Here is a 25,666-nt window from a genome sequence, read left to right as displayed (position 1 = left end):
AGGGTCCTGCTTGTGTCTGGATACTTGCTGTACATTCACAATACTAAAAACTGCCTAGGGGGAGATTATATATTATTTTAGCATTGCACTTCAGATAAATATTTGGAGTTATGCTCTTCATAATTTGTATTTATTTCTTGGTGGTAGAATTAGAATGCAATTTCTCATGGATAATATGAAAGACAAGCCTTTATTTTATTCCATGAGAACCCATTTAATGGTAAATTTGTTAGGCAAGGGAGAACTTGAAAAATATACGTCAGCTTTATCTGTAATTTGAATTACGATTATGCTGTAAACTGTTGCTTGTCATGCATTGTTTTCCATCTTTGTCCCTCTTTCGCATTGTGTACTTTAGTCTTTTACCTGCGGTCTCATTCGGTCTCCTGTCGCGTACCTCTGCTGTCTGTCTCCCCATTGCTGATCTTTGTATCTTTCCTTGCAGGCCATCCCAATCATCTCGTCCCTGGCGTGGTACACCACCTTTGTACCGCTGGTTATTGTGCTCTCAATTACTGCCATCAAGGATGCTGTGGATGATATTGTGAGTTAAACCAGGATAGCCAACGCCTAAAGTCAATATAGCTTCCTTTATGCCTTAAACCCAACTGTGAAATACGTTCGGTACTAAATGTATTACTGTATGCACAAATTGTGTCTCTGTCAACAAATATTACATCAACTCCTCATCTCCTGTGGCAACCCCCACGTTTTATACGTAGCTATATTAATTTACCATGTTGGTCTCTCTTACCTCTTAAAATACACAGCACTGGTAATAAGATAGGGTGTTTTCGTACAAAGGAACATGTACCACTACCTGCCTGCCTACCTGCAGGAGGTGGCATTTCCAACTGGCAACTCCTTTGTTGCTTTCATCAGCAGACCGCTGAGATGGGATTTTCATTGAGGACATATTGTTCCAATATTAATCCTGCCGTGCTCGTTGGAAACTTTTCTGAATCCCGTGAATTCAACGTAGAAATTTCAGAAGAGTAAGCATTCTTTAACCTTAATTAGGTAATGATATTGTACTTGTTATTGTTTGACGCAATGTTGGTTGCCACCTGTGGGGGGCAGTTTAGCTTTGACAAACGTTGTGTGTGGGTTTCACCTGGTACAATCACACCACGAGTTTGTCCTTCGCCGCATCTCCGATTACCACGGTTGGCTACGTACAGTGCGACAGAAGTTCAACATACATATCACATTTCAGTATCCTTAATTCATGAGTACTAGCCAATGTGAAATGTAATGTTTCATTATTTGCTTGTTCTAAATGGTGAGCCCACTTGGTAAATACTCTGCCTTTAACATGTGCTTTGTTTTGTTCAGTCAAGGCACAGAAGTGACAAGCAGATCAATAACAGGAAATGTGAAATAATGCAAAATGGAAGGTGAGATGAGTGTCTGAAATATGTGGCCGTGCCAATTCGGTGCCATTGTGGGCAACATGAACTATCGCATTATTTCACTTTTGAGACATGACGTTGTCATAACTCACTGCACCATTTTCCATTGCAGCTTCAAAGAAGATAAGTGGATGAACATACAAGTGGGAGACCTCTTAAGGCTAAAGAAAAATGATTTTGTGCCAGTAAGTTCAACTAGCCCTTCTGATTAGATACCCTAGTTAATATGCTAGCAACGTCTGGCCATTGCTGTCCACTTAATTTGTTAGTGTGCTTGTGAATAGTGTAACATGTACATTGTGAACACTGTTAGCATTGAAATTAACCCTAAAAGCAATAACCTGCAGTGTAACTCCTCAACTAAACTGACGTGTAGGGGCAAGGGTTAGAGATAAGTTTCCATTCTCACCAAATACATCCCATGTTGTGTCATGCACAGTGTACCTGGTTTACCTTTCTTTGTCACGTGTGTTGCGAAATGGTGCAACCCACAACACACTGCAGTCAGTCATCGGAACAATTTCCGTTGACTTTTGGTTCGAAGTAATGATTGATGATGCAGTCTCTCGGACGGGTGTCCCAATGATTAAATATTTAAAATAGAAAGACTAAACCAGCGGTGATGATGCAGGGAATGCTTATGTAAGAAACGCCTTCCTAATGGTTGCCTTGTGGGGCTGCATCTTGTGATGTTGGCGTGTGACGTCACACCATGTAATATGGCTTCTAACATCCGTTCAAAAAACAGAAACACGTTTGGCCTCGTGATCATTTAACAACTTTACTTTTCACACTCTTTCCTGTAAGGATCATAAAATAATTGTGTTTAGCGACCCGAGTTCAATTCCTGGCCATGGCTATCAGCAGTGACGAATGAGATCTGAGCCTAGCCCCCCTTTTGCCAAACTGCACTGAGCTGCATAGATTCATGGTCAGGGGCCTATACATTATTCTTTTTATTACAACTACGCGTAAAACACGGTAGTATATTGTGTCTAACTGTTGCTGTTGGTCTTGCCCTGCGCCTCTGTCTAGGCTGACATGCTGCTGCTGTCTACAACAGAACCCAACAGCTTGTGTTATCTGGAGACAGCTGAGCTGGATGGGTAATCTTTGGCCTGACCCTTTGCTGCACTCTGTTTCCTTGATCTCAGGATCTAAAGTAGGATTGCGTCTCATCGTTTGATGATGATGATAATTTGTTTTTCGATAGTGTGATTCGGGCAAATTGCATCTCAATTCGCTTAACATTTTAACCCCCCACACAAACCTTTTACAACATAACAAAAATTAACATTAAAAAGGTATGAGAACACAACAGATAAACAAATCAAACAAGATAATTGTGAGTGATAAGGGTGCTCTTTTATGAGCTGTTGAACTCGAGTTTCGTGGACTTCGGAGGTTCGTTCTTCAGTAATTTTCTGCAGTTCATCATCATTCGTTGTTCTATAACAATTTACGTCATCAACAAATCCAATGTAGGTAATTACGTTACAATTCATATGTATGCCTTTATTTGTGTGTCCAACACAATCCAATGATAAAATGTAATATAATCATTGTTGTATATAGCACTCTGTCAATAGACACCATGAATGTGGGTTAATGTGCGTTTCCCTTGTGTTGTTTTACTAGAGAGTCCAACCTGAAGTTCAAGCAGGCCTTGACGGTGACACACAACAATCTGACAAATGAAAAAGAACTCTCTGACTTTAATGGTAAGTCCATCGTGGTTCACCTGGGCCTGGTGCTAGTACAGGATTGGTGCTACTACAGGGCCTGGTGCTACACAGGATTGGTACTACTATAGGATTGGTGCTACTACAGGGCCTGGTGCTACACAGGATTGGTACTACTACAGGGCCTGGTGCTAGTACAGGGTGCTACTACAGGGCCTGGTGCTACACAGGATTGGTACTACTATAGGATTGGTGCTACTACAGGGCCTGGTGCTACACAGGATTGGTGCTACTACAGGGCCTGGTGCTAGTACAGGGTGCTACTACAGGGCCTGGTGCTACACAGGATTGGTACTACTATAGGATTGGTGCTACTACAGGGCCTGGTGCTACACAGGATTGGTGCTACTACATGGCCTGGTGCTAGTACAGGGTGCTACTACAGGGCCTGGTGTTACACAGGATTGGTACTACTATAGGATTGGTGCTACTACAGGGCCTAGTGCTACACAGGATTGGTGCTACTACATGGCCTGGTGCTAGTACAGGGTGCTACTACAGGGCCTGGTGTTACACAGGATTGGTGCTACTACAGGGCCTGGTGCTACACAGGATTGAGAACAACGGGGGCTTGGTGACGTTGCCAAGCTTGGTGGCAAGCTTGCTGCTTGCTGCAGAGTTGCGTGTCTTCGAACCCCCGTGGCCGCCCTAGTTAATACTGAGGAGTGCACGAACCCTTACAAAATCTTAACGTCCGTTGTTCAATTTGAAACGCATCCCTCGCACCGCACCACTGCACCACTGCAATTACGGATAAATCGCCGTGTAGTGTGTCGTATTGCTCGTGCATTCCGCATCTGTTCTTAAGTTGTCTCCATCTGACACGTGTTGTATAAAATAATTTAGCAAAAGCAAAGCATCTTACGTTCCCCTACTCCCCTCTCGTCTCCCCCCATCCTAATCCCTCCACTTCACTGAGTTCAGCCATAATTATGAGCGAGGCTCCCAACAACCGCTTGGACAAGTACCTGGGCACCATGCAATGGAAGGACAAGATGTACTCGCTGGACAATGACAAGCTGCTTCTTCGTGGCTGCCGCATCCGGAACACGGAGACTTGCCACGGACTCGTGATCTTTGCAGGTACATGGTGCCCCAAGCCAAACACTCGGGTCATTCAAGTCCACTTTGAGAATTTCTAACGTGGGTTCCTAATATGCTGGAAAATTGCCTCGTGAATAGCGCTGTGATTAAATGGCTATTTAGCATGTAGGTTTTTTTACATCCTGTATTATGATTCAAAATCGATTTTTTTTTGGGTTGGGCAGCGTAATGATCTGGCCCAAATGTCTGTTGCAAGACCCTCCTCCACCGACCCAAAACAATGTAGTACACCTCTGACTGCAAGAGTGCCGAAAGGACATTCCATTGTTTTATGGAATGGAGACTAGGACTTATGGAATACATTTGTGAGAAAAGGGAAAATGAAGATAGATTAAAAAAAGTAATTTTCGAAAGTGGATACAAATTGTGAATGCATTTTGAAAAAGAATAAACATCTACCTATCTCTAAAATCTCTGCAGTTTTGACCGTTTGTGCTCACCTTGTGGTCAGTGTTGTTTTGTTGACTAAAAATGATTTGAAGTTACGTGATGCGCATGGTTAACCTGCAGAGACATTAACTCACTCATTTGTAGCTTTGCAACAAAGGGCTTTCAGATGCAAATATCAAATGTATAAAGCCAGGGATAATAGTGCATCGGGGCTATAGTCCCGGAAGAGTACTTTCAATAATGCGCTGAGCTGAGACCATCGCCGAAGCAGCATTGTGTGTGTGTACATTGCATATCTACGCCAGGCGAACACTGCATTGATGTCTGTCAGTGACGGCTATGACTTGAATTAAATTGTTTCTTTTGTTTGCAGGTTTTGACACCAAAATAATGAAAAACAGTGGGGAGACGAAGTTCAAGAGGACACAAATTGACAAACAAATGAACAAAATCGTTTTTATGGTAAGCTTTACAAAATGCTATCGTTGCTTTGGTCAAACGCAAGTGTGTTTAAGAAAGAACTGGAACATTTGCGGCAGATACCGACACTGCCTTTGTCGTGTTAGTTTCATTCTGGTTGCACATTCTATTCCTGGAAAATTAGGTCCCTCCATGGTTAATAATTGGTAAAGTCATCTTCGAATTTTACATTCTTGTTTATACAAATACCATTTCACGCTGGTTTCCACCCTGTTGTAGATACTACTTTTAGCCAGATTGCCATCATTGTGATGACACCAATGGCGATTTGTAAGATTGTTTACAGATTTTTTTCAAACTTGTTTTGGTGGGCATTTCATTCGTAATAATTTGCTATTTATATATGCTGTCGAAATAATATGACCATCTTAAGACAGTGCAACACAGGGCACGCATATACATAAGAATGCAACATCCAGACAAAATAAAAACAATTTATTCAAATCAAAATATGGGTTGGGTAGATTTAGCGGTGGAATTCCACAGAGTTGAGAAAATCACTAATTTTGTTTTGTGGCTGACGATTAATACTGGCTTCATTGTTACGTATGTGGTTATGCAGAGTTACATGAAATTAAGATAATGTTTAAGATGTTTTAGTAAGGGCCCTTCAACTGTAATTCCATTGTTTATGTGCCGTAGAATGACTGCAAGTAGTTCGCACAACTTAAGCATGTATAGTAGAATGTACAACATGTCACATGACCATATTGCTAATTGAGTTTATTTTTATGATTTGACCGTTGAGCATGTTAGCAATCTGACACGGCAAACAAATTCGTAGAGTGCATGTCCAAATCATTCGGTCATAAAACAAATTATATCAATTTAATATTGCAATCAAACGAAGTTTTTAATGCCATGACCATTGTGTTGCCTATCTGGGTGAGACCATTACTCCAAATCCAATAGCATTGTTTCCGATTGTTGTGTGCAGAAGCCTGACAGTGTTTTGTGTGTGTCTGTGTGTGTGTTTTGTGTGTGTCTGTGTGTGTGTCTGTGTGTGCATGCAGATTTTCGGCATGCTGCTTGTGATGGCCACTGGTCTTGCTATTGGCAACACCATATGGGAGCTCGTCCATGGGCAGGGCTTTGGGCGATATTGCAGTGGCATCACCGGAGACCCTGCCGTTCCCACCCCCGACACCGTGAGTGAATGGGCGGTTTGGACCGGCTTCCTCAATTTCTGGGGCTACATCATCCTTCTCAACACCGTGGTGCCGATCTCGCTTTACGTCAGGTGAGTCGCACAAAACAGCGCCTGCGAGGAGATCCCGCACGCTATGTGTTACCGTCCATATGAAGTTTAAATGCAAACAGGGTCTAGTTACGATTTGTTGTCTTTCATGGTTCTAAGTCGTTGAAGTAAATGCCGCATACACCAGAGGCAGATCTAGAAACTTTCTGAGTAGGTGAGGGGGGGTGGTGCCAAACTTGCAACATCAAAAATCATTTAATGCATTCTCTCTGCTAAATATTAATAAATAAAACATGTCAGTCTCAATCGGCAGGAAGGGGGGCATTGCCACGATTGCTGTGCCCCCCACTGACTTGCCGGTTAGAAAGCCAACTGCAGTTCACCTACTCGGCGATGTTTTGCACGGACTTAAATGCGCCTCGTAGTCATCTACCTTCAATAGCCAACATGCCCTGGGATCTATAGAGCCACACTACTACTGACTCCAGCCAAGTCGCAGTAAGACTGTAATGACTCTGTAGGTAGGACTAAGCTTTTGTGTGTTTCTCTCCACGTCTGCGCGTGTCCGTGTGGTTCCATGTTTCTCTCCGCATCTCCTGCATCTCGCTGTTGCTCCCTGATAGCTCAGAGCTCCCACTCGGTGTTGCGGTGGCTCCCCTTGACCCGGCGGTTCCAAGCAACCGAAACAACCGCTGCGCCAGCGACGCAGCCCCCCTCCTCGGCACTTTGTCTTCTTGTTGCCCCCAATAGGCACTGCGCCGCAGTTGATTGCGCAGTCGAATTAAGCGATTGCGCAATCACAACGTCACAACCACGGCTTACTAGAAATGCTGCACTGCCACGTATTGCGATTCTAATCGTATGTAGGTGCAGTAAAATCGCAGACAAAAGGGCAGTTTAATTTGACCTTTCCGTGGGTGTACCCCTCACTCGGGATTTTGTACTTCTTCATTCATTGAGGGGCGACCCATGAGTCCTTGGCAACCCTTTGGTCGGGCACGGTGATGCACACCTGTGATCCAGCACCAAAGGTGCACCTCCGATTAGCCCCGCACCTCCGATTAGCACGGTTGGCGACATACGGAGCGAAAGATGTTCTACATACATACATCGTTTGTGACGCTCCAAAATTGTCCAGTCTGTGGGGTGGCCAGGAGATGGCAGTACAGGAAATGGGTTTGTAGAGATGCATTTGTGGACATTTGAGTGGTCTCTTGATATGCGAGGATTTTTTTCTGCTTTCTTGAATTTCCCTTCGAGCACAACACACTTTAGCCCGTTAGTATTCGTTATACTTTGTAACGTTAGTATAGTTAGACTGTATATCACCTATTCGAGTTTTAAAGATTGCTCAATGTTGAATGTATGCACCTTCCTGCCATAGTAAATTCCGTGTATGTGTAAACTTTCATGGCGATTAAAACCGTTTCTGATTCTGATTCTGATTGCAATGGAACTGGCCTAATATCGTAATGCAGGAACCTTGAGACCCATTAAAGACTTATAGCTGAGAGTGCTTCTCCTTGCAGGCGTTTTTGTATTGCAGGCCTTGAGGTCTCTACATTGTAGTTGTAAATATAATAAACAAATAGATACACATTGACTTCCGAGTGCTGCTGTGTGGTGCGTATCGTTGTCGTGCAGCGTGGAAGTCATCCGCTTGGGCCAGAGCTTCTTCATCAACTGGGACTTGCGGATGTACTTCAAGGTGAACGATACTCCGTCCAACGCGCGCACCACCACGCTCAACGAGGAGCTGGGCCAGATCGAGTACATCTTCACCGACAAGACGGGCACGCTCACGCAGAACATCATGACCTTCAAGAAGTGCTCCATCTCAGGAATGGCCTTTGGTGGGTGTGGAGAGTTTGGTGGTGGAATCCTCCGGACGTGTGGTGCATTTTGTCAAATTTTAAAATCGTAGCGGACTGCAGATAGAATGGCAACAAGAACGTGTTGCATAAAATCCGAGTAAACGAGAGCGAGGCTTAATGGAGACGAAGGGGGAACGGAGGGAGGAGCGTTTGGTGGAATCGTTGCAATATGTGATCCCAAACAAGTTGAGCGAATGCCTCGTCTCCACGTTGAGCATGGAGTCCATCAGCTGTGTGTACTTTTAGCCACAACACAAGGGCGCTGTACTGACGAGACCAAAAGTGTTGAGGCGGTGCGTGTTTGACCGCTTTGTAATATGGGAAAAAAACTGTGCATGGCTCCACTTGCGGTCACTTTGTAATCAATACGTTGTAAGCTGATGTTGTTGCATTTTGCTGCAAGTTCATGTGTTGTCGGTTTAATGCTATATTTTGCATTTCTGTTTATTTTACCATCACAGGCAACACTGCAAAGGAAGCAAAAACGCGTTCAGTTAGAAAGGTAAGCATTCGTTCAAATTAAAATTATGACTCAGTGACGATAAATAAGGTTCATTCAATAAGGCGCTCGGCAAGTTGTGAATGTCTACTCATTAAAATGGCCCTTCACTAACCAAACCTGCAAGGTTCGAGGTTAGTCCAGGAGTTGTCGGTTAACCAGTGCACGATAGGTGGCTCAAACCATACTTTTTTAATTGCTGCGTTCCTACGCTACAGCACTGCACACGTCATTGTACAACTGCCATCTGTACAGAGGGCATGTGTAGCCGGTCCGCTCAGTCCCCTCTCCTCCCGTCATGAATTCTGTCAATGGGTGGGACGGCGATGGCGATGACAGGTCGGCTGAATAGACAACAACAACAACAAAAATAATAAAGTTCGTAGACGACGAGTCGACTCTGCATTGTGTTCTGTCCTCCGGACAAGTGGGAGTGACTGCACAAAAAACTGAGCACTGGGGGGGAGGAGGAGGGTTGTGAAACGGCAAAACTTTATTTAAAAAGTCATCTTCAGAAGGGCAAATTGCATATCTGCAATAGAGATCAGAGACGCCCTCCACGTCACAACACCGCAGCTGAATTCCTCAGTGCCAAGTCCGCCCAAATCTAAATTCAGGAAGTGCCTGGTACTTAGCTGTGCACTTGGGGCTCTGGGTCCACTCCCTGATCACCGTCGCAGTCACTTAGAATAATTATAAAACGTACCTGGCTACCTGTCGCTATGTAAAATGGTTTCCTAGGTTCCCGTATGCTAGAGAGTGCACAATTATACAGTACGTGCGATATGATAGCGGGTGAGCTCGCACGGGCGATAGACATGCAACCATTCCAGGCAATTGTGCGCTCGTTATCAATCGGAAAGCTCAACAACGCGGCGCAGAACCCACACGGGCAGATGCAGCCACGAGTGGAGAAGCCCATAGCGCCGTGCCTTGGGTTTGAGTTGTCAAAGATCTGGCATGTGGACGAGGGCGATTGTGCAGACTCGTGGCATTTTTGACAACGCCTGTAGGCAACTGTTGTACTTTGTAAATTGCTCCACTCTTTTATGATGAATGCGCATTCGATAAAGTCCTTTCTACTTTGCGCAAGCTATTGAAAATACTTTGTGTATTTCCACCCAGTGAAAAACATATTGCATGTTAATGCAAATTGTGAAACTCCACTCATTTGATTGCTGGGGGCAGTGCAGCAGTAAACACTTGGGCCTCATACAAAGAAGGGTCTGAGTTCAATTCCCAACTGTGTTGAGTGTGTATGTTCTCCCTTGTCCTGCGTGAATTTCTTCTGTTCTTCTACAGTTTCCTTCAGTGGCTAAGAACATATACATACATGCACAAACACACAATGCCATTGATGTTGGACAAACATTCTAATATAGAACCCTCCTGAAATAACTGGCAGTTACTACTTCTCTCGCAAAAGTGTCAGACTCCTGCCCACGTGAGTTGTGAGCGTGCTGTGCATTCTCGCACACCTCTGGGCAGAGGTGTGGACTCGAGTCATGTGACTTGGACTCGAGTCAGACTCGAGTCATGAATTTGATGACTTCAGACTCGACTTGGACTTGCATAACAATGACTTTGTCCCACCTCTGCCTCTGGGACTAACGCGTGGCGTGGGTCCCACAGAACCCCGTGGATTGGAGCTGGAACGAGCGGGCTGACAAGAATTTCGAGTTTCACGATCACAGTCTGGTTAACCTGGTGCGCCTAAAGAAGGATCCCACCGCTTGCGAATTCTTCAAGCTGCTCGCGCTCTGCCACACTGTCATGGCGGAGGAAAAAGAGGGTACGACTCTCCGGGTGGCACTGGCCCGTGAACGGCACGCAGGGATTACACGCGGACAGTGTTGGGGAACCTAAACGTACGGTGGAGTTACAGCCGTTTGGATTTAATTCTCACTCGGGTACACTTAAATGGATGAGCATACAATTATACACGCAGCCTTTGAAGTAGTGGTACATTTCTTAAGTTAAACGGGCAGCGTTGAGAATTTAAACTAAAAGAATTGTCTGCATATTAGAAGTATGTAGCATGATATTGCTGTACGTGCTGAATTAAAATTTCACATTCAGTATAATCAATGAAATTGTTGTTAGTTTGGTTAATATTTTAATAAATATATGGGAAATTGCAAACAGCTTACTCTTGAAAAAGGAGAAAAAACTCTTTCTATGATTCAATATACAATGTTTGTCTATCTTGCGTTTCTAGAAAGATTGTGTACTGTGTACTGGCATTATTTAACATTTCATTTGCAACAAACTGCGTCGTAATGACTTTAGCTTAACTTGCCGGGGAGCTACATTTTATTTTCAAGCACGTAAATATTCGTCATAATTTTTAAAGGGTGACGTAAAACGATGCCAGTCTCTTTGCCAAAACGATGCCAGTCTGACGGAGCAGGAGCCAGTCTCCCGCTGCTTGTCGGGAGAAGTGGCGGCGCGTGATGCCAAGCCGTGTGCCGCCTCTGGCAGGTGACCTCATTTACCAGGCTCAGTCGCCAGACGAGGGGGCGTTGGTGACGGCCGCCCGCAACTTTGGCTACGTGTTCTTGGACCGCACGCTGGAGAGCGTGACCATCGCCGAGCTGGGCACCGAGCGTGTCTACGAGCTGCTCAACATCCTTGACTTCAACAGCGACCGCAAGCGCATGTCCGTCATCGGTAAGGGACGTGTGTGCAGAAAGCCCCCGCCGGTGTGCGACACGTTGAACGTGAACGCACATGGAAGCGCGCAGGCGTGTGTGCGCTGGCTCTGACAGGAAATCATTGCTGTAGGCCAACTGACTCATGATTGAAACAGACAGAGTCGAAGCTGAAATCAATAAAAAAAATTCCGTGCTATGTAATGCATATGTACGGGGTAAGTGGTTGGCTCACTGCGCTATGAACCTGCCGACCCAAGTTCAATTTCCGTGGTTAACTTCTGCGACTGAGTGACAGCTGATTCGGTCATGGATCTCGTGCCCTCTTCGTCGCCAGCCGGCGCCGGCCAGCGGGTGCTGACTTATGGTAAAAAAACCCCCCCATGGCCGACATGGCATGGGGAAGGCTTCAACCAGCAGTGGATTGTCACATGGCTGTGAAATAAAATAAAAAATATATACTGTTACAGTAGAGTGCATGTTGTAATATCTCTTTAACCAGGTAAGTGTTCGTACAACATACCAAATAAAAAAAACACACTTGGGTATATTTTTTGTCGAGTAAGATAATGTCCTGGCAGCTTGCTGAGCATGCACATTGCATAAAGGAACATGCGAAGGAATGTAAGCCACTGTAACGCCACTGACGGGTTATTCAGGTGTAACGTCTGAAATGGGTTTGTGCAAAAACCCATCCTTCAAAAAGAATGTGGGTTTGTGATATTATTTTGTTGTACAATTATGTAAAAAAACGTTCATTATTATATAGCAAAGCTGCATGTTCACTCATGGCATGCAACGGCTTTAAAATGCTGGAAGGACTCTTAAGTTCGGAAGCATGTGGGGTTGACGTGCTTTCACGAGACCACAATTATGGTTTGTTAAATGTCACTTCCATTGTGGGTTTGTGTGTTTGGTTACGAAATACGCTTGTGTATCTGCGTGTGCATGCGTGTCTGCGGCATGTGTGTGCGTGTCTGCGTGCCTGTGTTTGTGTGCGTGTCTGCGTGCGTGCCTGTGTGCGTGCCTGTGTGTGTGTGTGCGTGCGTGCGTGTCTGCGTGTGTGTATGTGCACACGCGCGTGTCTGTGCTCTCGTGATTTCAGTCCGGAGCCCAGAAGGAAAGTTGCGATTGTACTGCAAAGGAGCCGACACGGTGATCCTGGAGAGGCTTCAGAAGGACGACCCAAATCGTGAAAGAACAGAGAAGGACCTCAATGTAGGTCACCATTAGAGTTACCACTTAAACTTACATTTTTACATTTATAATAAAGCTACGTCCAGTAGACGTGCCGTGAAGTACAGTTGTATCGCAGTTGTTACGAGACCTAATTCGTGTCTACTGGCAGTTCACACGGGTCGCAGTGAATGTCGGCTACGAATGGTTGTTAATGAGGCCAGGAAAAAGTCACGCCACAGGTCAGCTTCCACAGGAAGTGGCTTAGATTGCCAGTTGTTCATACAACACGATCCACCGTCTCACTTGCCCTGAACAGAGAGGCTTCGTGGAATTGAAATCAAGCCGAAATGTGTAATTCCTGAGAGCAGAATAATATGGCATTGATGTAGCGACGGTGCCGAGACTGTCACCAGTCGTATGGGGGCGCTGCCTTCGCCATCCAGCCACTTGGCTGAATCCACGCTTCTCATCTTGAAATACTGCTTGGTCATCGAGATGTATAAAGGACAGTTTTATTCCCTGACATAAATGCCAACAGAGTTGAAATATTTACGGTGAAAGGCACTGGAAACCATCCCACAGTGCGTCGTGTGTATTCTTCTGTTGTGTACGATGAATCGTGCAGATGACCGCGAGTAGAGTGACGACATTGTTACTGTTACGTCATAAATCTTATTTGACCTTAAACATCATGTACCAGCACACAGTATGAATCCGAACACCAGCTTAGTCCCTGGTATTTAGGGATTTTGCAGTGAACAATTAGCCATATCAATTGATGACTGGTGAAACACAATCGATTGAACTAGAAGGCTTTTTTTTAGACAGCACTGGTGGATGCTAGTAGTGCTTGATTATGGGTCCATGTCTTCGCCAGTCTATTAAACGTTGGTCGTAGGTTAATCTTACTTGATGCGGCTCTGACTACAGGTATTGGTGTTTGGGAGATGTGTTTGGCTTGGCTGCGCATGTACGCCTGTTGCGATTGCGTTCAAATCGTGATGTTCCATCGATCTTTACAGACATTTGCCGCCGAGAGCCTACGCACGCTGTGCCTGTCCTACAAGGACCTGAGCGAGGAGGAGTACCTGGATTGGAGCAAGAAGTACGAGCAGGCCAGCATGTCCCTCACCGACCGTGAGAAGAAGCAGGGCCTTGTGTACGAGAAGATTGAAACGAACTTGAAGGTAAGCTACGTCCGTAGGACTCGCGCCGCACGGTTGTGATACAAGTTATACGTTCCCCGGTAACGTCGGTGGACAACTTATAATCTGTTAAAGACCAGGGCAGCTTGATTGTTATTAGTAAAATGAAATTAAAGAGCATGCTCAAATGCTGTGACTAAACCAGATTCTTAAGTGTCGCAAGTTGTATAGTCTTAGTCTTTTGTCATCAATGGCTACACGCTGGGAGCTATACTATATAGAGATTTGGTTTTCACTTAATTCTGCCCAGCCCATATCTAAATGAGATTGGTTGTTACTTAAGAGGCATCTACAGCAACCAAGAAGGAAAATGGTGGGATCTAGCCATGTTGCCACCAGTCAAGATTCTCATCTTGTTTTTGAGGTCGCTGCCCTGGGAAACCTGTAAGCCTTCCAGGAACATTAAACATCTGAGCTTTTGTCATTTACATTTAGTTCTTCTGGTATTATGAGATATTCTTCGATTTTTGTTCATCCCAATTTCAGTTTTATTTCCTATCTCAGAGGTGGCAGCACGAGTGGGATCCTGTATGGGGAGGGAAATACAATAGAAACAATTACGTGGCGTCACTTCCATTGTCCTTTACAACCTCTGAATGGTCTTGAATGGTCTTGAATGGTCTTCTCAAATGGTGATGTGCTGCTCACAAATAATCTCGTGCCTTCGCAGCTTTTGGGAGCGACGGCCATCGAGGACAAGCTTCAAGATGGTGTCCCGGAGGCAATCGCCAAACTGGCAGCAGCAAAGATAAAGATTTGGGTCTTAACAGGAGACAAACAAGGTACTCTTCTGCCTCTTGTAGTTTACCACGGTTTACAATCATTGTTTACTCTACAATTAAATGGCTTCACTTCTATGTATCTTTAACTTTTTTAGTACCGTAAGTCGCCAACCATCCTCATGTATGAAAAGTGTTTTAAACGAAGTGTTATTTTCACATTTTAAAACGAACGAATGTAATGTTTTAAAACTAATTAAAATAATTGTAATCACTGAAATAATTATTTTGACCGGATCTGTTAACTAGGCCTGTAGATTATATAACATGCATGTGTAGTGGCATAGTGCTGGCTGCTGGCGAAAAAGGGGAACTGAATTGCACGGCAGTACTGAAGTCAGCAGGCCGGGATAGACACCAGAGAGGGACATCAAGGGGGGGGAAAGGTCACAGAGGGGGGCCCATGGGGAAGCGTCGGGAACCCGCAAGTAGGTTCCAGAGAGGGGGCGGAGCGAGGCCACGCTGAGAATAAAAGGGCCCCTGTGAGGGACCTCGTGGCTGTTGTTGGAGTGGGATCCCCGCCGTGCTGCTCAAGGTCGTCGCCATCATCGCCGTCGTCTTCACTCGATATTTCGCTGCTCGATAGTTGTTGGCTGTCTCGGTTCAGCGCCGTCAGCGTTGGATGGTTAGTGTTGTGTATAGGCTAGCAACAGAAATATTGTGTACACACGTAGTGTTGTGTATAGGCTAGCAACAGAAATGTTGTGTACACACGTAGAGTTGTGTATTGGCGAGCGACTGGAGAGTGTGTACCCACGTAGGGTGTGTACTATACCGATGGTGCTCGTTAATAAAAGAAGTGCCTCAAAGTCTTATCGTCTCCGAGTTAGTCACGGCACTTGCATAACTGCTTAAACATTGCTTCAAGATATTTTATTAGTGGTCTGAAATAATTAAGTGCTTTTTGAGTAACGCACTATAATTGCGTTTTTTGGGTGTTATCTTCTTACATCAAACGTACAAATCGTGTTGTTATTTATTATTTCCTTCGCAGAAACCGCAGAAAATATTGGCTACGCCTGTCAGCTTCTGACTGAAGACATGCAAATATGCTATGGAGACGACGTTAGGTAAAGAATACTATGTTTGCACTGTACACAACATAGTCGTCCCTTTACCAGGTGCATTTATACGAGTGAGTTTCTATGCACTTAATCATACACAGGACATCTGTGAAAAAGAGCTTCATAGCTCATCGGATTCCTCCAGTATGAATACAGATTCTGATTTGTTACAAACGCACAATCTTCGGCGTTGCACTGACAGTCTCTGCAAGGCCTGTGGAATGGGGCTCCACGGAGTTGTTGCAGATTCTAGATTCTCTTCACAAAGTACCAGATTCGTTTTTTGTTTACTGCGTGGTGCCCTGAGAAAACATTTTGAGCGATGACAGTGTTCCCGTGGGTCCAGAAAATTTGGGAACGAATTCCACATCGTAAACCAGTTCCTTTGCGTAATTACTCTGGACTTGAAGCCAAGGTTCAGATGTGCCTGCACCGCATTATATCATAAACTTTAGTCACACTGTAGCATCCACCCAGTCATCTATCACTCGTGAATGCATATTTTGCATCTATAATAATTATGTGTTTTCAGTCAGAATGCTTTTTGTGACCGCATACTGCATACGAGTGTCTGTGTCCAAAACCTGGGATGGTGGAGCCATGTGTCTGTGGGTTCAGCACTGGTGGTTACGATTTGTGTAATGTCTGTGCTTCCAGTACAATGCTGAGTGATGTACAAGCGTGTCAGACGATCAAGAGAGATGCGAAGGGAAAGGAAGCGGAAGTGGACTTCACAAAGCAGTTTCTCAAGGGGAAGAAAAATGCAATCATTATAACTGGTGGCTGTCTGGTAAGGCTCCTGTTTTTAATCTGCGCTATATTACGGCATGTTATCAAATAGTTGTGCGTCTAGCTAGGACAAATGTGTGACAGGGAGGGCCTTTGCCGATAAGCAACCGGCAGTTCACCAGCATTGGTTCAAGCAAGCACGGCTGCTGATGAGACACTGCAATGTTTAATCCGGTCAAGAGTTTGCTTGCATTGAACCAATACTGCTGAAGTTGCGTGCTCCCAGATGGCTGTGTGGCTGATGGGATGTGTAAAAAATAATTTTAGGTGGAATACTTGATCACGTGTGTACCTCAGCTTTGCTTTGACTCTTGAAAGATAAATCACTAATTCCCTTCCTGATGATTCGATAATATTATACATGGCTCTGCTGTCATAGTAGAGTTCCATGATATTAAAAACTTAATCTGTCATTGTTTTGTGAAAAAAAAATCCTCTATTTACAACCAAAGGGAGAGCCCACTGAGGCTGCAAGTCTTTGTTTTCACGAGAACAAACACGCGGGTTAGAAAATCAAATGCAGTCCTAAAACAACTAATTGCCCAGCAGGAAATGTAATATTAGGTATCTTACATAAATCACTGAGGAATAAAGCCAACGAAAACTATTCGGAGCCAAAAATTAACACAGATCAGCTGATGGCAAACTACACGAGGCAGAACAACAATCAGGGGAATAATTGATGAATCCATATATTTCTTCTCATGTGATTTTCTATAGGTTTTTACAGTTGTGAAAACAAATAGTTTGATTTCCATATTTAGAGAAACATTCCATGTACGTATGTATATATGTTGAACGTCTTTCGCACCGTACGGTAGCAAACCGTGCTAATCGGCGGCACGAGGTGTGCCTGCCAATTCACGAATCCGATCCTCGACGTGCTGTTGTGTGGGTATTTTTTTGCAGAACGGCATCCTGACCGACAACAAACAGAAACGTCTGGACAGACTCAAACTGCCCAGGCGACGCAAGCCCCGGGGCGGGGGAGCAGCAGCAGCAGCAGGCTGCGATGTCTCCATGGAGCAGCTCGGCGACGCGAGGCAGCAGGCGGAGCAGCGCGAGGAGGAGAAGCAACGGGAGATCCTGAAGAGGGAGAGGATCGAGAAGCGCTTCGTGAGCCTGGCCTGCGCCTGCGAGGCGGTCATCTGCTGCCGCGTGTCGCCCCGTCAGAAGGCGCGCGTCGTGCGCATGGTGATGAAGCACAAGCAGGCCGTCACCCTGGCCATCGGCGACGGCGCCAACGACGTCAACATGATCAAGAGTGAGGCATCGCCCCCCCCCCCCTCCATTTCCTTTTCGCCGAGCTGGTGGTCGACGGCTCGAGACGCCGTGAGCTGGGCACGGTGCACCTATCTTTTGTTGACGTTTGGCTGGAACAATTCGGCTGGTGCCGCCGTTATCGGAGCCCGTTGGCTCAGTGGGAAGGTTGCGAGTTCACAATCGTGGTCAGGGATTCGTTCAGACTATCATCATCATTATGCACGGTTGATAACCATGAGTACCGTTTTACGGAACATCAAAAATCGTTTTGCATGCAGATACTCGCCCGTGCAATCGACATGTGCCGAGTTGCCCTAGAGGTGCGTCATGTGGGGCTGTAACCGCTTCCGGAGGTCGCGCCAGACTCTCGCTGAGCCGCGTCTCCCCCTCCATCTCGCTTGCAGCGGCTCACATCGGCGTGGGCATCAGCGGGCAGGAGGGCATGCAGGCCGTCCTGTCCAGCGACTACTCCTTCGCTCAGTTCCGCTTCCTGGAGCGCCTGCTGCTCGTGCACGGCCGCTGGTCCTACCTGCGCATGTGCAAGTTCCTGCAGTACTTCTTCTACAAGAACTTCGCCTTCACGCTCGTTCACTTCTGGTTCAGCTTCTTCAACGGCTTCTCCGCCCAGGTGAGAGCCGTGGACATTGCGTACACACACACGGGGTGCGTTACGCACTCCCGCTCTCTCCCGGCACGGCCGGCGGTTGAGACGATGGAGCAGGTTGCTTGAATGCCACCCCTCGTGCCACCTCGCCTCTGTTCAACCAGCAGCATGACATGGGAACACTGGAGTTAGTCAATCGGCAGATCTAAATTGAAAACTAATTTCTTGAACTGCCTTTTGTGTTTAGTTTCTTGTCCTCCCCCCGCACCTTCGATCAGCACGGTTACATACGGTGCAAAAGAAGTTCAGCATGCACACATACCTTATATGTGACCCTGAAAGAGAGATTTGTGTAAAACTTGGACACCTGCAATATGATTAGACGGGTGCCTCGCATACCTATGTGACCAATGGGTTGATTAATGAAGTACGATGTCTTGGCAGGCTGTGTACGACGATTGGTACATCACCCTCTACAACATGTTGTACTCGGCTCTGCCTGTGCTGGTGATGGGACTTTTTGATCAGGTAAGGAAGGATTTTTCTCTCAGTAGCTCTGTTCTTGCGTGCCAAGTGCCACCGATCTCCGCTCAACACCCCCCTTCTGCCTTATTTTCACGTCTGCGCGCATTATGGGTCAACTCCTTTACCGTTGTTTTTTTCTTCAAGGAGACGTAAAAATTGCCCCTGAACAGAGCCCTGGTAATAGAAAATGTATTTACAAGCAGCAAGCTGCTTTCCCCATCATTATCGTCATCATTACCAACCATGATCAATCCACTGCTGGGAGGTCACCCCAAGTCATTGCCATATCTCGCGCTCCTGCAACGTAACAATCCGTCATCAAACACCTGCATCCCGAGCTCATGTTATTGCTTCATCTCCACAGCGTGCATACTTTCGGGCACATTGCCAACTTTGGCTGCCAATTTGACTTAGTCTCGACCACAGGCCATCATCCCCTCTCGCGATGTGTTCTGCCCCACAGCCTACTTACGTTTGTCAACGGGTTTAATTATGTCATTAACCTTTGTATGGTCTTAAATCTATGCATTCTTACATTTCTCAACACAATTCCAAGCACGAATCTTTCCATGTTTCTTGTGTGCTTTTAGATTAATTTTTATGCCCTAGTTTGTGAGAGCTTGTCTGCTTGGACAAAGAATAATTAATTAAGAAACACCATTGGAAGCAAAATTGACACGGTAGAAATTGACACGTGCTATTTTACAGCATGCGATGTGTTGTGTGTGTATCGACCTGTTATAACACCTGAGGGCAGTACGATTTCACGATCTATTGATGCAAGGTTGACTGCAAGTAGCGATTTGTCGAACAACCCAGGAGTGTAAATCCCCCCCGCACTCCACCACGGTTCGCGATGTGTTAAAGTGGGTAGCCCCGTGATAACAGACGTGAGGTTTTCGCCACCTCACACGGCGCGTCACGTGACGCGTCACGTGATGGGGATGTCACACCTTGGAGGACCCAGCGACCCAGCACAAGCAATCAGAAGCTTAGCCGCAGCCATGGTATCGCAGTCGGCAGTGAGGTTGTTTGTGGCCATCGTGAAAACTTGTCCACGAATCCACCCGTTCATGCGAATGAGAGAATTCGCAGATACATTGAAATGTTTTGGGTGTTCTGCTGTCGGGTGAAGCCACGTAAAAGAGTCTCCCGGCTTAAACGGCCATCTGGCATTGCCCATGTTAGTTGACGACCACAAACCAGCTTTTGGGGTTGTATTTTACCATTGTGGGGACCGATGTGCTCATAGAATCGCTTTTTGTGTTTAGTTTGTTGTCCTTCATCTCTGATTAGCATGGTTGGCTCCAAAATAATGTTCAAAATACGTACGTACAGTTCACGTGTGGGCACTGTCACCTTACAAGACGTCTGGACAGTATGGAAGAGTAGACCAAATTACCTTTAGAGGAGCTGTCTTAGAACTCTTGCCCTTTCACCAGCAATGGTGTGAGCAAGACATTCCAACAGACAACTACCTCCTCCTTAAAGTGGTGCTCATTTTATACGGGAATAGGTAGCATTCAAAACGATTGCTGTCAAAATAATGTGAAACTGGAACGGCAGCTATGGGGAGGGAGGGGGGGGGGGCGGTGTTCGATCTTCAGTGTCGTGCATCGGTGCGTGCAGGATGTGAGCGACTCCAAGAGTTTCAAGTTCCCGGAGCTGTACGAAACCGGACAAAAAAACCTCAACTTCAACTACAAGATCTTTGGGAGATGCCTGATTCAAGGCATCATCACCTCGCTCATTATCTTCTTCATCCCGTACGGTGCCTTCCTGGAGACGATGCGAAGCGATGGCCTGGCACCTGACGACTACCAATCCTTTGCCGTCGTCACAGCCACTTCCCTCACCTTGATCGTCAACTTGCAGGTACGAGGTGGAGTGGGAGTTGCCGCCGGATGCTGAGCTAGCTAGGCTAACAAACGGGTCGCGGGGGGAAAGGTGTGGTTCTTGTCTTGATGAATTTAATTATTTACAGTTTGTAAGGCATATCGTGTTCGTTCCTTCTCAGAGAGAGAATGATTCACATGTGCGTGAAATCACAAGCAAGTGGGAAACTGGCGCCAACAATTGCCCAAGTTCTGTGGTCCTATACTGGGATGTTTGGCAAACTCCTTTGATGAGTGTTTATACTTGTGGGAGAATAGCTACGTGTGCAAAGGAGGGCGACCACTCAGTGTCAGTACAGATGGAGTTAAATCCACTTTGCTGTTCTGCCCATATGTTGCAGAGCCAGGAAATGGTGACCTTGACACCCATGAGTAGGGAGTTCCACAAACACAAGTTGTCATCCCCCAGCCCTTGCCTCCGAAGCACTTGGATGGCAAATGCTATACACACCTGCTATAACCTATCAGTAACTCGTATTGTTCTCTGGTTTTCTATTATAAATAACAAAAACATCAATTACCATTCATGTGACCAATAACATGATTGGATGTCACTTTTCCAAAGTAGAATAATTATTATTAAACGTGCTTCTTTTGCAAACATATTAATAGCCAGTCATTTTGAAGACACAACAAAAAAAAAACCTTGAACACCTTAATGTTGGCATCGTGAGCAACCCAAAACCAAACCTTGGCCTTCATCTCAAACTACGTTCTTTTTTCCAGATTGCCCTGGACACAGCATTCTGGACATACTTGAACACTTTCTCAGTTTTCGGAAGCATCGCCCTCTACTTTGCCATCATGTTTGACTTGCACAGCGACGGACTGCACTACATCTTCCCAAGCAATTTCAAGTTCACAGGTTTGCCAATGGCTCGTCTCTGCTGTACGACAACGAGGTGTACGGATACTGCTGTCCCACCTAAGCTTTCAAATGCGATGTAGAGTATAGTGCATAATACCGTTTTTTTTGGGTTGATCGCATAAGTATAAATGTGTATCCATATATGCTGTAGTTTTTAGAGCTATTTCAAATATATTTACAAAAATGATTCAGATGTTAACCCTAGAACTGGAAGTAGATGTCGTTGGGTATTTTAGGTGGGTCACCGATTTGGGGGCTCGTTAACGTCCGTGTAGTCGGGGGTTGTATCCAGCGAGCTGGTACAGCCACACAACACAGTCGGTGGCTGTACATCCAAACGGGGGTTCACTGGAGCCCATCATCCATCTTGAGGCCAATAACACGAGCATCACTTTGTGGGAAGTCCCAACAGTGGTATGACTCGTATTGGATCGGTGATTGTTCGTCAGGGAGACTGGCCCCCTGCTATAGGAATGTGAAATTTCCACTGCTGTCTCGGCATCGATGAAGATGAATGTGCCCCCCACTCCATGCTGATTTGAGCAGAAAATTCGCTTTCCTTGAATGGAATTAAATCCATTCAGTGCAGACCCTCATGACAGCCACAAAAGGCCGTCACGGACCGGTCTTTACTCTGAAAACATAAGCGCACCGGCTGGCATTCACGGTAAACGTACATCGATTAATAGTGGGTGAAGTATTTTAAAGACTGCGTACAGTGTGCTTGTATTACATATCTAAATGTGAATAATGATGGAAGTTTTGTGTCGCGCTGTTGTGGAATTCCAGGAACGGCCAGCAACTCCCTGAAGCAGCCCTACCTGTGGCTCATCATCATCTTGACAGTGGCCATTGCTCTGATCCCTGTCATTGCCATGAGGTTCTTCGTTCGTTGTACCAAGCCTACACTTCTCGATAAGGTACAGAGTACTCATAAGTTGCCCTCTATGAAGAGTACTGTATTACTCTTCTTTGCTGACATTTAGTTGTGCTGTTCAGATGGAGTGGTGGCTCAGCGGTTAGCACACTGCATTATGAACCGGACAATTCCCGGCCACGACTAACATCAGTGGCGAGTGATAACCAAACTCATCCTGAGCAACCCCCCTTGACTTAACCCATACTGACCAGCGTGGTGAAGTATGGCCAAACAACCTCTGTGACGCATGGTGTTGGGAGGCCTTGCAGCAGTGGATTGACAAAGCGTTGTAAATGATTATGTATTAACACCTTGTGCGTTTGGAAGTTTAGCACCGAGTGAAGCATTTTTTTTTCTTGCATGAACTCTTTAAGATGGTAGTAGAGCTCACACCGGTAGGACAACTGGAAGTGATTTAGTTTTATCACGAGCACTAGACATGGCTCATGTTAATGAGCGCATTCTTATTTCCTGTCTTTTGAATAAGCCCTCATGGCTGAGCCAGGCTGAATTCAGAAGAGATATTTACGTTGTGTATAGCGATAAGTCTGTGATAAACCCATTAGCCTCATGAGTCAACCAGCGATCTCCTCATTGTTAAGGTAGACGAACCTGGCACTACTGATAGCCATGGCTGATGCTCATACTCGGGTCAAGAAATGAATAGCACATGGCGATAACCATTTTGTTCCTACACTTTGGTTTAATAACAATTCCAAGAGCACTGGAAGTGGCCTCGAAAACCAATATCGATCACAGGCCGCACAAATACAGGTGTCACAGCACTGGGGGTACCACCAACCATACCTGGTCGCCTCTCTCACCCCCCTGCATTTGCTCCCGACAGCTGAAACTGCCTCAGGGTTGCGAGAATGCGCAAGTTTGAGACTGCTTATCGCGGTTGCTCGTATCGCGGCACGATCGGATGCACTCATTACGCAAAGGTGCAAGGGGGACGTTTATAATGATTAACGCTGCTTGTGAAATGCCCGCCGTGCAGATCCAAGATGGCATCCACAAAGCGACGCCACCCGCACGCGAGCCCTTCAAGCGGCTGGGCACCATGCGGCGTTCCACCTACGCGTACTCGCACACGAAGGGCTTCGGCGACCTCATCACATCCGGCCGTAGCATACGCAGGAAGAACCCGGCGGCGAAGCCCAGGGCCGAAGAGGTGGTGCACCAACATGGCCGATACACGAAGACCGATCCGGAGGTGCAGAGCATCGCTGACTCGATGGTCAAGGTGCCCATCGACACGGGCAACGTGGCCGATAGCTCCATCTTGATATAACACGAAGTTAAACGAACTCAAACCAACACGTCAGCTTGGGCCTTGACTTCATTGTGTGGTAAATTGCACGGGATCACCTTTGTGTGGCAAGGTTCATTCTGCAGCAGTTAACATGGAAATATGTCTGTTCCAGATAAGTGCCTTACAGCTGTGGCTTTAGGGGCCAGTGTCTTTATTTTATGTGTGTTTTATTGCACGAGGTTGGAGTCCTTGTCGATATGATCACGTTGCACAATTTGTGGGGCTTTCATACGTGAATGCCTGGGCATATTCTTGTTTAACAGTATAACGTCTCCAAAGTACTGTATTTTCTACAACTTGCTTTTTTTGTCATGCAAGAGTAGGACATCTCTTTCATCTGGTGGTGTAGACCTTTTATACAGCACCGAGATTCTATCCATTTTAATACCAATATTTTTTACATCAGGAGCCACTAATACATCTAAAAAGGTTATGTAATTTATATTCTTTAGTTTTGCAAATTAAATAGAAATGTGAAAAGTGTTTTTTGATATTGGTTGTCATTTTACATCTTAAGAGGGAGAAAATGCTGTAAATGAAGTGGGGGGAAAACCCGATGGTATTGCCATAAGCTGCAATTCGCGAAGCTTATTTGCAAAATTATTATACACATGTTTGCAAAAAAAAAGAATAATTTAAAACTGTTTGTCATAATAAAACAAATGTTTTCCATGTATCGAATGTTCAATAGAAATGAAAATATTTTATCCATGTGGATTTTTTTTACTTGTTCACATTCTTTGAAACTGTGCCAGCATACCTGTGAGAAAAATAATGTCCACCAGTTGTCCTGTAGAGGTGTCGAAGCTATTTGGTCAACGATGTGGTGTGTCCAGTTTGGTGTCTGCATTGGATGAGAAACAAAATTATATAACCTTTTATTTCTGAACCTCCAACCCAGCTCTAGATATCATAACAACACGCTTTGCATTATCTTCCTGCATCTCCTACACTTAAAACAGTGGGTATATAGGACACATTGGGATCCTGGCCATAAGTGTTCCATTTTGGAATTGCTCGTTTATTTGTATGTTAAGACATGGAAAACAAATACATTGAGGCTATGGAGTAAATAATCTCTGCCAGGGCATTGATTTGCCCACAATTCATAAAGTGTTGGTGTTTACCAAAAAATTGCAATGGATCGTCACGAGAAAGAACATTTCTCAAGTACAGGGATGTTATTGCGTAATCCCATTGAAGTGCTTATGTGCCATTGTAGTTAATTTCTGTTCTGTAAAATAGTTAATATTTTGAGCATTATTTAAATCCATTTGTGTAATTCTAGATGTACTGTTATGCAACTTAGTTAAATGCATTATTCTTCTTTGAAAATATCAGGTACAATGTTTCTTTCCTGGGAGAGTGGGACATGTTACTCGATAGGAATGCGAATTGTCTTGTGCAGTTGCCGATTTTTTTTCTCGGGCTGCGACTGAAGCACAGTTTTTTACATTGCATCACTGTGTATCTTGGGGCTAACTTCCACATGCAGTCCTGGTAAGTACCTTGGATAACATTTCCGTTCAACTTCAGGATTTGTTTTAACATGTAAATAAATGTTTAAAATGTGTTTTGCGTTTGTTTTCAACTTATATCAAATGTGTTGGAGCAGAAGTGCTCTGTAACATTAAATATGGATTTTGGACTAGAAATATGGAATATTCTCAGTCAGTGGACGTGCTTCAAGCTCAGCATAACTTCAACAGAAGAGATATTGGACTTTGAAAGAACATTATGCACAACTCGGTGTGCGGCGATATCACAAATAAATGCAACGCAAGAATTACAACCAGGGCAATGAGAACTTTCACGTAGCCACGACAGTTTTAAAATCTCTCCTTAGAATGCTACTACAGTTGTTATAATACCGCAGATCGACGATTACATGTTGACTACACTCATTCGACT

At 45.3% G+C, this 25,666-nt stretch overlaps 1 protein-coding gene across 5 annotated transcripts in view; it reads left to right on the top strand.

Annotated features, from left to right (window-relative positions):
* The window catches only part of LOC133343904 (phospholipid-transporting ATPase IC-like), a 57,433-nt gene extending 32,105 nt beyond the window's left edge, over positions 1 to 25,328 (top strand). For all 5 annotated transcript variants that reach the window (XM_061553898.1, XM_061553897.1, XM_061553899.1 and 2 more), the window contains exons 5-28: positions 446 to 544; positions 1,336 to 1,397; positions 1,525 to 1,597; positions 2,448 to 2,518; positions 3,051 to 3,133; positions 4,079 to 4,237; positions 5,022 to 5,110; positions 6,142 to 6,368; positions 7,971 to 8,179; positions 8,662 to 8,702; positions 10,332 to 10,491; positions 11,181 to 11,369; positions 12,456 to 12,568; positions 13,552 to 13,716; positions 14,405 to 14,516; positions 15,508 to 15,583; positions 16,235 to 16,367; positions 17,276 to 17,630; positions 18,034 to 18,257; positions 18,678 to 18,761; positions 20,388 to 20,633; positions 21,380 to 21,518; positions 22,311 to 22,441; positions 23,441 to 25,328. In XM_061553898.1, the coding sequence (XP_061409882.1) occupies positions 446 to 544; positions 1,336 to 1,397; positions 1,525 to 1,597; positions 2,448 to 2,518; positions 3,051 to 3,133; positions 4,079 to 4,237; positions 5,022 to 5,110; positions 6,142 to 6,368; positions 7,971 to 8,179; positions 8,662 to 8,702; positions 10,332 to 10,491; positions 11,181 to 11,369; positions 12,456 to 12,568; positions 13,552 to 13,716; positions 14,405 to 14,516; positions 15,508 to 15,583; positions 16,235 to 16,367; positions 17,276 to 17,630; positions 18,034 to 18,257; positions 18,678 to 18,761; positions 20,388 to 20,633; positions 21,380 to 21,518; positions 22,311 to 22,441; positions 23,441 to 23,734 (3,534 nt within the window). In that variant the 3' untranslated portion in view covers positions 23,735 to 25,328. The remainder of the gene's footprint in view (positions 1 to 445; positions 545 to 1,335; positions 1,398 to 1,524; positions 1,598 to 2,447; positions 2,519 to 3,050; positions 3,134 to 4,078; positions 4,238 to 5,021; positions 5,111 to 6,141; positions 6,369 to 7,970; positions 8,180 to 8,661; positions 8,703 to 10,331; positions 10,492 to 11,180; positions 11,370 to 12,455; positions 12,569 to 13,551; positions 13,717 to 14,404; positions 14,517 to 15,507; positions 15,584 to 16,234; positions 16,368 to 17,275; positions 17,631 to 18,033; positions 18,258 to 18,677; positions 18,762 to 20,387; positions 20,634 to 21,379; positions 21,519 to 22,310; positions 22,442 to 23,440) is intronic.
* The last annotated feature ends 338 nt before the right edge of the window (positions 25,329 to 25,666 follow it).

This window comes from Lethenteron reissneri, chromosome 18 (genome assembly GCF_015708825.2).
Source record: "Lethenteron reissneri isolate LAM-NWPU_2019-01 chromosome 18, ASM1570882v1, whole genome shotgun sequence".
Classification (NCBI taxonomy): domain Eukaryota; kingdom Metazoa; phylum Chordata; class Hyperoartia; order Petromyzontiformes; family Petromyzontidae; genus Lethenteron; species Lethenteron reissneri.
This window is presented reverse-complemented; position numbering and strand designations above follow the sequence as displayed.